This window comes from Echinops telfairi, unplaced genomic scaffold (assembly GCF_000313985.2).
Source record: "Echinops telfairi isolate 266 unplaced genomic scaffold, ASM31398v2 ScPeMD7_1;HRSCAF=3_0, whole genome shotgun sequence".
NCBI lineage: Eukaryota > Metazoa > Chordata > Mammalia > Afrosoricida > Tenrecidae > Echinops > Echinops telfairi.
The window spans coordinates 6,833,529-6,849,141 of record NW_022103896.1 but is presented as its reverse complement, the minus strand read 5'-3'; the positions used below and the strand labels follow the sequence as shown (position 1 = coordinate 6,849,141).

At 53.6% G+C, this 15,613-nt stretch overlaps 1 protein-coding gene and 1 long non-coding RNA gene across 3 annotated transcripts in view; both read right to left on the bottom strand.

Moving 5' to 3' along the window:
• Window positions 1-5,795, bottom strand: part of ZFAT (zinc finger and AT-hook domain containing) — a 104,055-nt gene extending 98,260 nt beyond the window's left edge. The window contains exon 1 of the mRNA XM_045286964.1: window positions 5,627-5,795. Coding sequence (XP_045142899.1) covers window positions 5,627-5,645 — 19 coding nt within the window. The 5' untranslated portion in view covers window positions 5,646-5,795. The remainder of the gene's footprint in view (window positions 1-5,626) is intronic.
• Window positions 5,796-6,658: 863 nt separating this feature from the next.
• On the bottom strand, window positions 6,659-13,368 carry LOC123521823. Of its 2 annotated transcripts, none has more exons than XR_006680184.1 (3): window positions 13,185-13,368; window positions 11,351-11,449; window positions 6,659-6,935 (listed from the first exon to the last, which is right to left on the bottom strand). It is a non-coding gene; the product is annotated as an uncharacterized LOC123521823 (long non-coding RNA). The 2 variants fall into 2 exon arrangements; XR_006680200.1 differs by lacking the exon at window positions 13,185-13,368 and adding an exon at window positions 11,843-13,177.
• Between the last annotated feature and the right edge of the window lie 2,245 nt (window positions 13,369-15,613).

The following is a 15,613-nucleotide window of genomic DNA, read 5'->3' as shown; positions in this document are numbered from 1 at the left end:
CCCCCAGCAGTAGCACAGTGACAAGCCCTGGCCCTCATCTCCTCCTGCCAAGATGCCAGGCCCGGTGGCACAGTTCCACTCTTTGCCACAAGGGGGCGCCGGGGCTGGGAGCCAGCTCAACCAAACCGGTTAGGTTTGGATTTCCAATTGGAATACTACCACTGACCCTTGCAACCAGTATGTCCAGAAGACAGCGGGGAAAAAATCTTATGGAGCCACTGAAAGACAGAATGCAGAACGACTGGGGACTGAAATGCAGCCAGCAGTGCTTGGGAGGCAAGCCGGCCATGTGCTTCTGGGGTCCTGGGCCGGACACCCCCATGGGCAGTTCTACTATGCCCACAACGCAGCCTCGATGCTACGGGAAGGCACATATCACAAGCCCAACAAACACAGCACACCCAGCCTGGCTGTGGCTCCCACACACCAGCAGGGACGTGGGTGCCCCCAGCTCGCCCAGGGAGCCAGGGAAAGGGCCCCACGCCAGAGTTGGCAAACACAGGATGTGCGGGCAGGGACCCGGGACTTTATCCTGCATCACCTTCAGGGGCCGGAGGTCACGGTCAGCCAGCAAGGGCCCTGAGGTGTGAGTAACAGGGGAAAAGTACAAGATGAGGCGGCGGAGGACTGCGAGCTGTGGAGGAAACCTGAGGTTGGATCTGTTATGAAATGTGTTGGATTTGGAAACGGATTCCAGGAGAAAGAATTGCCCTTTGAAAGCAGACACGTCCCGGGCCTTTTCACAGTCCACGCGGAGAGCTTTTTAACTGAAGCAGGAAGAACCCGCCGCTGGGGTAAGACGTGTTTTCCACAGCCCCACCCCGGACAGGGATCTCGCTCACCCCTGCTGGGAACTGGAACTATGAAATAAGTAGGAGCACTGCGTCTCCTCTCCAGCTACCTCCCCCCAGCCCCCACCCCGAGCTCACAGAATGGATACCTGGCCCACAAAAGAGCCCAGGGCATCAGGTAAGAGTTTGGCCACTGCCAAAGTCTGAACCACCTCCAGAAGTGCCTTAGAGGAAGGGCTTGGCCGGCCGGCCACTTCTGGAAGAGCTCAGCCCTGGAAACCTAATTTGACCTAGTTCTGCTCTGAGTCACACAGGCTGCTGGGAGGGGGACAGGCTGGACATGGGGTTTGTGCTACACCGGATACGCTCAGCAAGGACGAGGAGCCCTGGTGGTGCGGTGGTTACGCGCTGGGCTGCTCACTGCAAGGTCAGCAGTTTGAAACCACCAATAGCCCCTTGAGGGAAAGATGAGGCTTTCTACTCCTATAAGGAGTTACCATCTTGGAAACCCACAGGGGCAGTTCCACCCTGTCCTATAGGGTGGCCCCGAGTCAGAGTGGACTGGCTGGGAGTGATCTCAGGTGGACTTTGGAAGATGTAAATCCTCCATTGAGGAACGTACACAAACAGTTCCGTTTTGTTTGTGAGAATTGTTTTTCAGGCTTGTGTCTGACTGGGAGGCGGGGAGGGGGGGTTGATGCCACGGCTCCTGGCTCTGGATGAAAAACTTCACCCCAGACTCACTGCCCTCCAGTTGACACCGACTCAGTGACGCTACAGGACAGGGTAGACCGGTTTCCACGACTGTGACTCTTGACAAGAACACAGTCTCATCTTTGGCCCCTGGAGCAACTGGCGGTTTCAAATGGCTGACCATTGTTGGAAACCTTCTTTCTTGATTCCTCTTCCAGAACACGGGTCTCGCACAGAACTGGTCGTTCTGTGATGCTCGAGCTTCATTCAGCCTGATGTCTCTCTCCCACAGTCCCCGCGTCACAAGGCGTCTGCCAGCTTTGTCATTGTTCTTGGGTGAGTCCACTGTAGCTCAGTGGCCTGAAAGATGGACTTCAGACCATGAGTGACCAGGTCCCCAGAAAGGAGGTGCTTGGATGGGACACCCCATCCCTGTAGTTTGCGGGGCGAGGCCTCAATCCCACAGGTTCCCTTGTGTTTCTCCTCTCCTTCAGAGGCTGACACTTCGCCCTCTCACCTGTCCCTACCCCCACCCCAGGTAAAAACCAAGCAGAACAAGTAAGGCCAGCTTTCGGGACCTGACAGAGACACAGTGGGAAGGTCAGTGTGGAGCCCTGGCTGGGATCCTATATTCAGGCTAGGCCCAGTGAAAGCCTGGGAGAAGTGGGTGAATGGTGCCCAGTGTGGAAAACAGAAGGATTTCTCTCAAGCTGTCTCCCCCAAATATATGCCAGACTTAGCTGCTTGAGAATGACTGTACACTTGGAGGTCATCAGGAGTGGATTGGGGGTCATTCTCCCTAAGAGCTATCAGCTGTCTAGACCAAGCGGACACCACTGTTTATCCCACAACAAGTAGGGCCCAGTCCCTTCTGATAAGGATAGTAGTTGTCTGTTTCCTTGTAGGAGACCCCAGAGAGGTCAAACCCGCCCAAGGATGACCAAGGTTAGGCTGCCATCATGAATCTAGGGTCCGCCCATCTTGTCACATGTATACCCCTAGACCTTCCCATTCCTATGGGCACACCCCTAGCTCATCCCTTCCTGTCACGCTTATGCCTATCATAGATCCCCTTCCTACAATGGGTATGCCTATTGTACTGCCCCTTCCTGTGACGTGTGATTCTGTAATCATGTCCCCCTAAAGTGATATAATGCTTGGTTAGCAATAAAGAAAGGCTCTCCCCAGCTCTGGGGCTGAAAGCTCTCTCCGGCTCCGGGGGCCTGGGAGCTTTCTCCAGCTCTTGGGGGCCTGGAGCTCCCCGGTTCTCAGTCCCCGAGGATGCTCCTGCTCTCGTGGCCAGGTTACCCCCACGTGGACCATCAAATGGGGCTGAGGTGAGCAATGCTACCATGAATTGTGTCTGACTCCATTACTTGACTCTATCTTTTACCTCTCATGCTCTCTATGACTTTACTATAATCTCTACTTATTATCGCTGTACAATTGCACCTACTGGATCTGTGATGATTTGTGGGGTATACCTCTGCCCCTTAACCCCACACCCCAGGAACTCTCTGTATCCAAGCTAACACCCTGTGTGGTAGTTGCGTAAGTTCATGTCAACTTGATAAGTAAGTGTAGGGGTGGAGTCTAGCCTGTCCATCAAACAGCCTGATGATAGCTCCTTGTGTGTGTGGCCTTCTCATAAGGAGTCTAGGAACTCCCTCTCTTTCTCTCTGGAGGGCAGGCCACACTCTCTCTGCTTCACCTTCCTGTTGACAAGCCACGTGGAGCCACACTGAGACCTGCGAGAGCCCTGAGATGCTTCCACGACTGCCACTGGATCCACAAGACTTTCTACCCACCAGCCTGTGATCTTCCTGCATTCAGCATTATTGCATGAGCTGCGTGAGTGTGAAGAGGAATTTATGGACTAGTATTTGATTTATGGCCTAATATCGGACTTATGGACTTGATCTGGACTGGGCTGGGATGTTTTCTTAATATACAATTGCTCTTTGATAGAAAGCTCTTTCTTACACATATACTAGTGTCTCTGGATTTGTTTCTCTAGTCAACCTGTTGTAACACACACTGTGACACCAGTCTCCCCACATGAAACAGCTGTGCTCTGATAGTGACCTGAGAAAGACACACTCACGCGCAAGTCATACACCCAGAGAAAGACGCTGCATTACATCAACAATGTAATGAGAATGAAGTGAGAAACACAAGAAACAAACGAAGGAAGAAATATGAAGAAATGGCACGACTGCTCTGAGCCCGGAGAGGGCCCTCAAGTCCCTTGGAAGGTGGCCTTGGCTCCCTATGCCCTTGGGCTGGAGAGAGGGAGAGGGAGGGGAGAGAGAAAGAGAGAGGAGAGAGAGTTCTAGTTAAACAGGCCCATCAAGTCAGCAGGCCTCTTCTTTGTAAACTCATGGGTTAGCAATTAGAACCCTGGTGGCAGAGTGGATTCGGGTTGGGCTGCTAACTGCAGTTCAAGACCTCTAGCTGCTCTGAGGAAGAAAGACAGGGCTTTCTACTCCGGTAAAGAATCGCCCGCTCAGACACTCACAGGGGCAGGTCTACTCTGGCCTACAGGGTTGGCAGCGACTCGATGGCAGAGAGTGAGATAGGTTAGGGATTCGGAAACCGTTCTAGAGCTGCGGAGAGAGGGAGCACAAGGAACTGAACTGCATGCGCTCAGTGGTTGTGAAGACTGATGGACAGACACAGAGACATGAGTGGGGCACACACCTCAACACACACACTGTATTTCCAAAGTATATGCACATACCTCCACCTCCCAGCTGTGGGTCCTGAGAGGCTCAGGACCAGATGCCAACCTAGGCCCTGGATCCCAGGCTCTAAATGCCATCCTCTCTGAAAGGAGCCTGGCCCCTTGTGGAGCACACATGCCAGAGCAGGTGCAGGCACGGGCAAAATAAACCGGGGTATCTTCTTGTGCCAAAAAGTCAGTGAGGGCACCAGGGAAGAGGGACCAGCACAAGGGGCTTCCATTGCCCAAAGGTGGGGCCTGGGGGAGAAAGGAGTATAGCAAGAACGACCTACATAAAGAGGATCAGAGAAAGTTCTTCCAGGGAAAGGCCGGCAATAAACGCAGAAGCACTTGTAAGCTGGTCAGGAAGGCAGCTGATGCTGGAGCTGGGGGAGGAAGAGGGGGTGCAGGTGGTCGTACAAAACCTTGCTTATGGAGGGCAGAGCAGCCCTCCAGTGAGGAAAAGAGCTGCCTGCTGCACAGGGCCTCCTTGGTGTTCCTGCTGAAATGCAGGCTGAACCTGATCCGGAGGAAAGGCCACAGCAGGCCAGAGGGAGGGAGGGACAGGCACAAAGCAATCACCCACGCGGCCTCTTCAGAACCAGTGCGGCGACACCCAGAGGCATGGCACTGGGTGGCTCACAGCCCTCACTGGGCAGCTGGGGGTCTGAGTAGTCACACTGCACCCCATCCACTGTGCCTTTGGGGATTAGAGCGTCCTTATGCAAGGAGTCCTGGCGGCAGCACATCAGTTAAGCACTCGGCTGCTAACCCAGAGGTCGGTGGTTCAAGCCCACCCACAGCTCTGTTCCGCCAGGAACTCAGTAAGGAGTGCGGCCCAGGAAACCCCAGAGGCTCACGCGACGCGCTGCACAGGGTGATCGACACCAGACCTCTTCAGAGTATGGAAAGGTGTGGAAAAGCACGGATGTCCCCGTGAGGGCTACGGGGCGCCTGACCCAAGCCCGATGTCTTCAATCGCCTCCCGGATCCTGAACAAGCGAGATCGGAGATGGGCAAGGGCACTAACTGGGGGGATTCTACTTCGTTCATCACCAAAAGGCTGGCCAGCGTCCGGATTCGAACTTCCCGCCCCAAGAACGCCCAGTGCCAGCGCAGGCCAGGAGCCCAGCCGTTGCCCTGGAAACCCCACCTCTGCGCACGCGCACGCTTTCCGCACGGCACCAGGTCTCTCCTCCCTTTGGAACTTTAAAAAAATAAAACCCTAGCGCGGCGGGATACAGCCAGCGACCCAACGTGCTGTCGAAGGACTCCGCTACGCTCGCTCTCCGCCCCGGGGCCGGGATCCCTCCGCCGCCCTGCGGCCTGCGCGCTTCTCGCCGACTTCACGCTCGAAACGGCTTCCCGCGCCGCGCCCCACCCCCACCCCATGCCCACTCCAACCCCCAGCCCGGCTTACCTGCCGCCCGCGTCTCCATGGCAACGGCCCCACCGCGGAGGAAAAAAAGCCTCGGGCTCTTATAGGTCCCCTCCCGTGCCTACCGAGAAGACGGGGTGACCCGCTGATGCTCCGGTTTGTATTTTTATTTTTTTAAGAAAAGAGCCAGCAAGGTTATGGCGAATCTGCGGCATCCAACATGGCGGATGGAGTCTTCGCCCTCCTCTCCCCGGAGCGCTGACGCCGACGTAGCGGACGTCAGCTTCGGCTGGCCCTCCCACAGCGCACCGCGCGGCCGCGCTCGGCCGGGACTCGGCGCAGGCGCACATTGGGCGGCCGTGCGTTTTTTTTTTCCCCTCCTTGGCAGCCGGTTCTCAGGGCTCCCACGCGGGCTTCCAGAGTGCGGGTCTGAAGACTTAAGAGGCCGCCCGGCTCCGCCCCGAACCGGCTTCTCCCAACCCACCCTGGGCCCACCTGTCATGGAACCTGCGGGACCAGTCATGGAAGCATTGCCCTTACTCGGGTCCCGACCTCCCTGACCTTGCCCCCTCTGTCGGGTTGTCACCACTGCCGCCACCCCCAAGTTCTGGGCTTCAGCGTTGCTGGCTCCGCCTCTGTCGTCGCCCCTCTTGATTTAATTTGGCACCAAATGCTGACCTCACTGTTGAGAGATTCGATTCCGACTTACGGGGCCCATGGTGGCCCGGTGGCTCATGCAAGGTCAGCAGTTCGAACCCATGAGTGAACTCCCTTAAAGAGTTGTTGCTATTAGGTGTTGTTAGCGACCCTGTGTGCACCAGAAAGAAACACTGCCTGGCCTTGTGCATCCTCACAAGTGTTACTGTGTGTGCACCCACCCATGCGAGTCGTTTGACCCCCAAAGGGGGTGCGACCCACAGGTTGAGAACTGCTGTCCTATAGAGTCACTATGGGACTGTGAATTATAATTGATTCAACAGCAGTGAGTTTAGGGATGGGGGAGCAAAGAGGTTGCTTGGGGGGGAGGGTTTTGTGTCTTGGCCACCCCTTTAGTCCCAGAACCTGGAGCTGATCTCAACCCTTTCTTTTTATTATTATTAGTCATCGTTTTATTGGGCGCGTTTACAGATGTCATAACATTCCATAACTGAAATATATTGAGCATACTTGTACAATTGCTACTACAATCAGTCTCAAAACATTTTCTTTCTTCTGACACAACTATTTCTTGACGAAATGGTACAGCCACGGTGGAACATGGTGTTTCGGTTCTTCAAGGAACTGAAAACAGCTACCTGTTGTTTGTTGTGGTTGTCAGGTGCCATCACGTCAGGAGTGACTCACCGTGGCTCTACATGCAACAGAATTTCAAGGAGAATAAAGTTAAATCAATGTTAACTGCTGTTGAGCTGCTGGTTCTGACTCAGCGACCCCACATTCAACGGAACAAAACATTGGCAGGTAGTGCACATGCATTAAATACGTAGAAGTAAAAGGAAAACAGACGACCATAGAAAAGGGACTGCCTGTCACGCTGCAGTCAGGCGGGTTTGCCGTGCCGACTCTTCATCGAAACTGTAGGGCAGTTTAGAATCACCCCATTGGGTTTCTGAGCCTGTAAATCTGGTCAGGGATTGCATCTTGGATTTACCATCAGTAGTCATGGAAATTGCTATCAAGAAATCGATGGATGGATAGATTGACTGGGTGCTTCTGCTGCACAAGATTTCTTCAAAAGTGTTGAAGAGCAAACATGGCACTGTGAGGACGACTGTCTGCCTGGCCCAGCCTGTAACCACTGTGCCACCAGGGCTCTGTTCTGCACCATTAGGTCACTTTTCCTGCAATGAACACATCCCACTCCACCCACCCCTCACTTCCTGCTTACAGGCCCCTGGGTGGGTGGAAAGCATGAACTTGCTAGTCAGAAAGTTAGAGGTTCCAGGCTCCCCGGAGACCCCTCAAGAAAAGCCTGCATATTTCCTTCCTAAAAACCCGCTCCGAAAGCCCTGCAGAGTACGGTCTGAGCCGACACACCGGAGGCCTCCAGGTGTCAGAGGCCAAGTGACAGATGATAGCTGGCCAGGTCCCCCAGCAGGATGGAATGCTCCTTGAAGAAAACCTGAAGCTGTAGTCTGTACCTGCTCCTACTCTGGGTCACACTCATCCTGCTCCACCCCGCCCGCACCCAGGAGCGCCCAGTCAAGATCTCTCCCTCTAGACCAGGAGCTTCCAGACACAGATACAAGAGAGGCCTCTTTGGCCTTCCTGGTCCCAAAGCCTCTACCAAGGTCACACAGTTGGGTCACTGAGAGAGCACAGGTGCTTCCTGTACCACTTATTTTTCAGTCCTAAATCCCCTGGGCCCGGAGCTTCCGGATGGCTCATCTGATTTCCCAGAGCCTTTCTACTTTGCTCTTTAATCCTCTTCTTGGAAAAGACGTCAAGACATAACATTTCCTCTGCTCATTAAGGTTCCCTCGTTTCAACCTAATGATGTGAGGGATTACATGGAACACATTTGACTTTCTCCCCACCCCCACCCCCCATGAGAAAAGGAATGTTCAAGTGTTCAGAGAGGTTTGGGGGCTTCCTGAGAGTCACACAGGCCGCCACTGTGGTCTCTCAGGGCCCGCTCCTTCCCAGGTAACCACAAACACAACAAACTCAGGGCCATCGAGTCAATGCTGGCTTACAAGGGCAAGGTAGAACTGCCCCTGTGAATTTCCGAGACTGTCACTCTTGACACGGGTAGAATGCCCCGTCTTTCTCCCAGGATGTCCCCAAGCTGCGCAGGAGACCCTCTCAAAGAGCCACCCTCTAAGACATCCACAGAGTCATGGCTTCACACTGGCCACACTGCCCACCAGAAGACCGGGGGCCAGGCAGAACCCATCACAGGGTGTGTGTGACCCGGAAGCAAACTACTCAGAAAGTGCCTCCTTAGAAAACCATGCATCTCCGAGAAATCACTCCTCCTGCACATCCTTTGCTGCCAGGAAGCCACGGTTGCTTGCCCAGAGTTGCTGACTCTGTGTAGTGACTGCCTTTCTTGCGGCAGCAGCATTTAGACACAATGTGTTGATTGGCGGATGGGCTGCTCCTGGATGTAGCGGTCCCAAAATGAATTTGGGAAGTGAAGCAACTTAAAATTCATCTCACAACCCAATTACCTCAGAATATTAAGTAAAGTCCAGAGAAGAAACGAAGGACTACGGGCAATGGGTCCAGGGTGATTCTTTGGGTCATTCTGCTTTGCTGATTCCCATTTGGACTTCCCAAGATGGGGTGACCCAGAGGCTGCAAAGATGCGCGCAAACATCAGTGGCACAGGAGTGGGCAGTGGTCCTTTGGGTCACTGTGAGTTCGAACCAACTCAACAGCACCTAAAGCAACACCGCCACCACTCACTCGCTCAAAATTCAGAGAAGAGTTGACACAACCATTCCCTGCAGAGTCCCAGCGGTGTGGATCAAGATGTTTCAGGACCTGAATCCCCCTGGGCCTTGCTGAATGGCTTCCAGGTCACTCACCAACCATGCTAAGTCTCCACTCGCCAGTTTGCCTTCCGAGGATGAAGAAGCATTAGTGGATTTAAGCGTTAATTGCTCCCACAGATTATATTATCAACAGCACTCCACATCCAGGAGGGTCCCTAGAGAAGATCAGCTTCCCAGGGGGCATATCAGGAATAAGATCAGCTTCCCAGGGGGCATATCAGGAACGGTCAGCCTCCCACAACCTCCTCATGCACAAATCCGCACCAGTAAGTGTATCACCATGAGGTAGCATTCGGTGACATGCTGAGAACAACTGAATGCCATCCTGCCACTTTGATAACACTACTCAATGGTTCTGTGGTAAATACGCACTAGCACGCCCAGAGGATGATGTGCATACACACTTCAATCAGATGCCTGCGCTGACAGCTAGCCCAGAGAGAGGATAAAATTTTTAATGGTCCTTGAAGGAAACAGCAAAGATAAAACCAGAGGTGGGGGTGATCACAGCCTAAGTGTTCAACTAAATCCGCAGTGTACTGAGGGATTGAGCTAGCCACCAGTGTTTACAGGGTGTAGTTGTATGACTCAAACCCACTGCCATCAGGGCCATTCTGGTTCATGGTGACCCTGTAGGACAGAGTAGAGCTTCCCCTTGGGATTTCTGAGACTAAATCTCTATGGGAGCAGCAGGCTCATCTTGGTCCTGCAAAGTGACTGGTTGGGTTTGAATCACTGACCTTTTGGATAGCAGCTCAAGGCATAGCTCATGACACTAGGGTCCCTGGTAGTATTGAGTTGTGTATATGCATGAAGACATAATAAGATTATGGGTTTGCTTTAAGCACTTGTCCTACCTGCTTCAGCCACTCTCATCTGCCCCCGCCCCCAAATAGCCTTTGCCGTCTTATGATCATGCATCTACAGAAAGCGAGAGAGAAAAGAAGCTTGAGGCAATCGTGTCTCCATTCCAAAGATACTTATGCATCAACAACTATGTGTCCTGTAGGGTCGAGATAACTTGAAGGCAGTGAGTTTGGAGTTTAGGGTCTGTGTGTCTGTCAAGGAGCCTGGCAACCCTGGCTACTCACAAGGTCAACGGTTCAAACCGACCAGACAGTCCTCAGAAGAAAAGTGAGGCTGTCTGTTCCCATCAAAAAGCTCAAGGTAGGGTTGCTATCTTGGTGGCAGTGGGCTTCTGGGCTAAAGTCAAACTCGTGGAGCCATGGATGGGTACATCCAGCAGCCACTACATGCCTTCTGTCCACTGCAGGGCCAGCTGGATGCAGTCTTGCCACCCAAATATTGATCTCAAACGATGTGCTAAGGAGCCCTGGTGGCATAGTGGTTAAGCACCTTGCTGCTGGCCTCTCAGCAGCTTCCTGGTGCCTCACAAAGAGCTCAGCCTCGTTCTACTCTGTCCTGCGGGGTCACTGAGTCAGGATCACCTTAAGGGATGCCACTGCCAAACCAGTGCTTCTCGCCATCAGATCCCTTCCAAAGGAGCGGCTGCCATGTTTGGACGCAGGGGGAACCAGGAGGAGGCTGAAAGGCCCAGCTACTGTCAGAAAACCAAGGAAAGCCCTCTGGGCTGGGGTCAAGAGAGCCACTGGGAAGAGCATCCCCCTGGCCAGCTTGTGGGAGCCTTCCTATACCAGCAGAATCTCTGAAAAGCCCGGAGTCCTTCGTGACACTCAAAAAAAGAAAGCTGATGATACGCTTGCAAAGAAACACAGACAGGGGTCCTTGGTCCAAACAACCAACCCCCAAATTCACTGTCACCCTGTTGATTCTGACCCCTCTCGATAATTCAGAGAAATGACAAGTAACAGCATGTTTTTGTAAGGAGGTACACTGGCCCATCGAGGGTTCTGTTTCTGACTTGGATTCGGTTCGTCTGCATAAGTTGAGAAGGGCAGACAAAGGAAGCAGGAGCAAGCCAAATATTCCCAGGCCTTGTAAGAACTGTGTCGAAGCCAAGGGGGCAGGCTAGGACCAGTTGGGGTTGGACAGACCAGGTGGACAGAGCGGGTTCACCAGCCCGGATTGCAAGGTAATGGATTAACCCAATGTCCAGGAAGAATAGATGATAGATTAAACTGCTGTGTGGCCCCACTCCTGATAAAGATGGGTTAATAAAGTTAATCATAAATGGAGGTCAAGCTTTAGGTACACACAGGTGAGGGCAGCAAGTGCACTGAGAAAACTCATGAGCCTGGGCTGGGAGAGAGAGCCCAGACAGGGAATGTCCAGTCTAGTAAGTCACCTTGGAGAACGTGGGGTCCAATCCCAGAATTCACCGGCCCAGAGGCTGCCATTCAGTGTGCCTGGGAAGTAGATCACTTTGGGTCTGAGAGTGACAGTCCTGGAAAAGTACCAAATAAGTTCCAAAAATTAAATCTATACTAGCGGGGTTCCCCCCTCCCCAACAACATTGACATAGAGTCACAGTGATTTTTCCCAAGGTGCTTGAGACCAAAGACCCAGACCGCATTGAAAGCCAAACCGTTTGGCCTTGAGAAGATTCTCCCAGGCCTGGCAGCCTGGCCGTGGCTCCAAGGGGGTTTCTGGAGCAATCTCCAGGACTTTTTTCTGCAGCACCTCGGATGCCTTTGATCCAGCAGCCCATCCATTAATCAGACTCGATGGCAGTGGGTTTGAGTCATACCACTACACCCTGTCAACACTGGTGGGGTGGCTCTAGCCCTCCCTACACTGCTGGTTTAGCTTGACCCTTGGCGCTGTGATCACTCCCCACCTCCGATTGTGTCTTTGTTCTTTGCAGCTTGGTCGCTGGCTCTGTGTCTGCCGTTTCCTTGAAGGACCATTACTTTGGCATTCTCCCTCTCGGCTAGCGTCAGCGAGGGCGTCTGAGAGAAGCGTGTATTACACATCATCCCATGGGTAGGCCTGGCAAAAGCGGGGTACGATTTTAAGGAGATTTGACTTGTCACGTTCTGGATTTTAAAAATAAGAATAATCAGCTGCCACTCATGTTCACATGGATTAGAACACACGTTCCTGGATTCCGGAGTGGAAGGAACTGGTTTCCGGCCAACCGCAAGCTGCAGTCACTACGCCACTGACACAAGCGGGTACGGGTGGCCATGGACCCCTCTTAAAGCAGCTGGGGGAGAGCTGTCACCACGCGTCCCCAGGGCTTCGGCCTTTGTGTTAGGTTGGGTTCCCCAGAGCAGCAAAGCCAGTGATGCCTCGATGGGTCGAACCGCTGACCCTCTGGCTGGCAGCCTGTCACTTAATCCACTGTGTCCCTGGAGCTCCTGTCTTGTAAGCAGAGAAGGTTTGTTGATGAAGAAAGAAGACAGGGCTGAGGTCTGCGAGGTCGATGAGACCTGTGAGGAGACGCCCCTGACAGGAACAGCAGCAGGGGACCCAGGGCCAGGGCCGGTCCAGAAGGACCTGGCCCTGAAGGGGGTGCGCGGGACAGGCCGGGTCGGCAGGGTGAACGGGTTTCCCAGAAGAAATCCCTTTCCGATCCCAAGAGCCCACTCTGCTCTTGGTTCACCTGTCGGATGCGCTGACCACACACCTCAGTTTGGGGGTCAGACACACGGTCGCTGGGCAGAGCTGCTGCCAAAGGGGCCGAAGTGACATGGAATACAGCACATGGTCATTGTGGCCTGGCCCTTTCAGGACAGGGGTCCCACGGCCTTCACCACCATTGCTGCATGGGGAGGAAGCACAGCAGTGAGGAGCTGCCTTCTGGTGGCCAGAGGCTGGCGGAGAATAAGAGGGGTAGAAATGACTCTCCCAAGCCCACACAGTCACCCCACAGCCCCATGCCAGAAACCAGGGCTGCAGGCAGGTCCCCTCGCTCATCCGCTCCCTCCAGATCCAGAGACTGGGTCCAGGGAATAAGTGCCAAGTGGGAGAATCCTTGCCTTCCAGGCTGGAGACCTGGCTTCCGCGGACTCCTGGCCGGTGCCACCGCTGTCTGTCAGCAGGGGTTAGCACGCTGCTGTGGTGGGTCCCGCACAGGACCAGCTAGTCCTTGGCCCTGTCCTGCCTGGGGGCCACCACAAATTGGCGATGGGCTCCCTGGCAGTCAGCATCTTGAGCAGTGTCCCAGGGGCACGTACAGAAATGCAGGTGGGCCAGGGCGAAGGGCCGCCTCGTGCCGGGGCTTAGGCCAGACGCCAGTGGAGGGCCACAAGTCGTGCTCCCTGCAGCCTGGTCCAGGTCTGTGCCTCCTCCCGGCATGATGGTCTGCTCACACTGCTGGGCTCTGCTCAGCCGCAGGGCACTCTGTGACCGCAGGCTCCCCTGAGCATCCCATGAGCATCCGCTGAAGGCCAAAGCCCAGTTCGAGCAGTCAGCTGCTTCGCTTCTGGCAGTGAGCTTACATTCGGCTGCCAGCTGGGTGCCTCCGCCTACTCCCCAACCCCCCACCAGCCTCCATCACCCAATGCCAGTATGAGAGGAAAGACTTCCTGCTCTAAGGTAATTCTCAGCGGGGCATCTCAGCAGCAAACAGGAGCAAGACCGGGCTGCTGGGAGGGTCAGCCGCTGCGTTAATCCAGGTAGACTAGAGAAACAAATTTATTGATACTCATATGTGTATAGGAAAGAGCTTTATGTAATATAAAAGAGCAATTGTATATTGAAGAAACAACACAACCCAGTCCATACATCTAACATTAGTCCCTGTATCCCATAGTGGTCCATAAATTCCTCTTCAGACTCACACAGCACATGCAATGATGCCGAATGCAGGAAGATCACAGACCACTGTGGGTGGAAAGTCTTGTGGATCCAGTAGCAGTGGTGGAAGCATCTCAGTGCTGGCGTGGGTCTCCACGTGGCTCCTCCAGCTCCAGGGCTCTGGCTCTGTTAGGTTTCTTGGGTGAGAAATACCTCGGTCCTTGGCTTTGCACAAGAAAGAATTCATGCCGAAGCCCTGGTTTGTGATCCAAGTGGGTTTTCATAAAGGATAAAAGCAGTTTCAGGCGTTACAATAAACTGAACGCAAGCCAGAGAGAGAGATCACGGCCAGGCCAAGAGGAACCGCAGAGGAGCAGCTGGGAAAGAGGGCCATGGTCTCAAAGTTCCAGCCTTTTTAGGGCCTTCCGCTGGGAGGCGTGGTAGATGGTGCTGGTTGACTCCATTGGAGGAATTAAGCCCACCTGGATGTACCGCCCCTTCCTGGCTCAGAGCCTGAATTTGGAGCATGCCCAGTAGACACCCTGGTTCTGTTCCGGAGGCTACCTAACAGCTCCATCAGTGTGTCTCCATGTGTCTTGTCAGCAGGGAGTGTGTCCCACCTCCAGGGAGGAAGACAGGAGTTCCCAGAATCCTCAGGAGAAGGCCATGCCCACACAGAGGCCTCATTGGCTACTACCTGATTGATGGGCTAGACTCCACCCCTTCTCACTCAAGTTGACAGGAGGTGATGTGAGGGCCACAGACACATGGGGGAAATGCAAGTTCTGTTCCAGCTGGAAGCAAAGCCGCAGGAGAATCCGTGTGCTTGAATGATGGTGTGGGCCAAGAGTACTGAAAGTACTGCAGGCCTGCCAACGAAGTACAGCCAGTCTTCCTTAGAAGTGAGGGCGGCAAGACTTTGTCTCGCATACTTTGGACATGTTGTCAGGAGAGACCAGTCCCTGGAGAAGGACATCATGTTTGGTACACTAGAGGGGCAGTGACAAAGAGGAAGGCCCTGGACAAGGTGGATTGTCACAGTGGCTGCACCAACGGGATTAAACATAATAACAATGATGAGGATGACACAGGACTGGTAGGAGTTTTGTTGTTTTGCTTTTTAAGACTCACCATCAAGTCAATTCCAACGCATAGCGACCAGTTCAAACACTAATGGGCGGATGGGGTGACCTCACCTGGCCTTAGTCTCAAAGCAGATTCAGAACATGAGCTTCCCTACTAGGTCGGACCATTAAAGAGAGAATGTCCCACAGCCTTTCTGAATGAACATGAAATGTGCACTCGAGAGTTTGGATGAAGGATTTGTGTGGATCAGCTTATCAGCGGGTGGGTGGACATCTTTATTTTATCCTATGAAATGGTCAAGGTAATAACTTTATGTAACTAGATTCATGTTTACAGCACTCTGGGGAGAAAGAAAAAAAACACAAACCAACTTGAGGGAAGAAATCACTGGGCCTGAGGGCTCAGGACCATACCCTCGGAGGACACCAGACAATGGTCTACATCCTTATGACTGGGGTGTTAGAAGCTTGGGAGCAGCCCTCTGAGGTGCAGTGACTGGTCTCTGGAAGCTCAGAAGGAAGAGGAGCGATGAAAAGGCAAAGACGCAGACGAGCTCATCAGGGCGCAGAGCAGCAACGATGAAACATGTAACTTTCCTCTAGTTCTTAAATGCTTCTCCCCCCCCAATATCATGATCCCAATTCTGCCCTGCAAATCTGGCTAGACCAGAGGATGTACATTGGTACAGATAGCAACCGGAAACACAGGGAACCCAGGATAGATGACTTCTTCAGGACCAGCGGTGAGAGGGGCGAGGCCTGGAGGGTGAAGGGACTGTGGG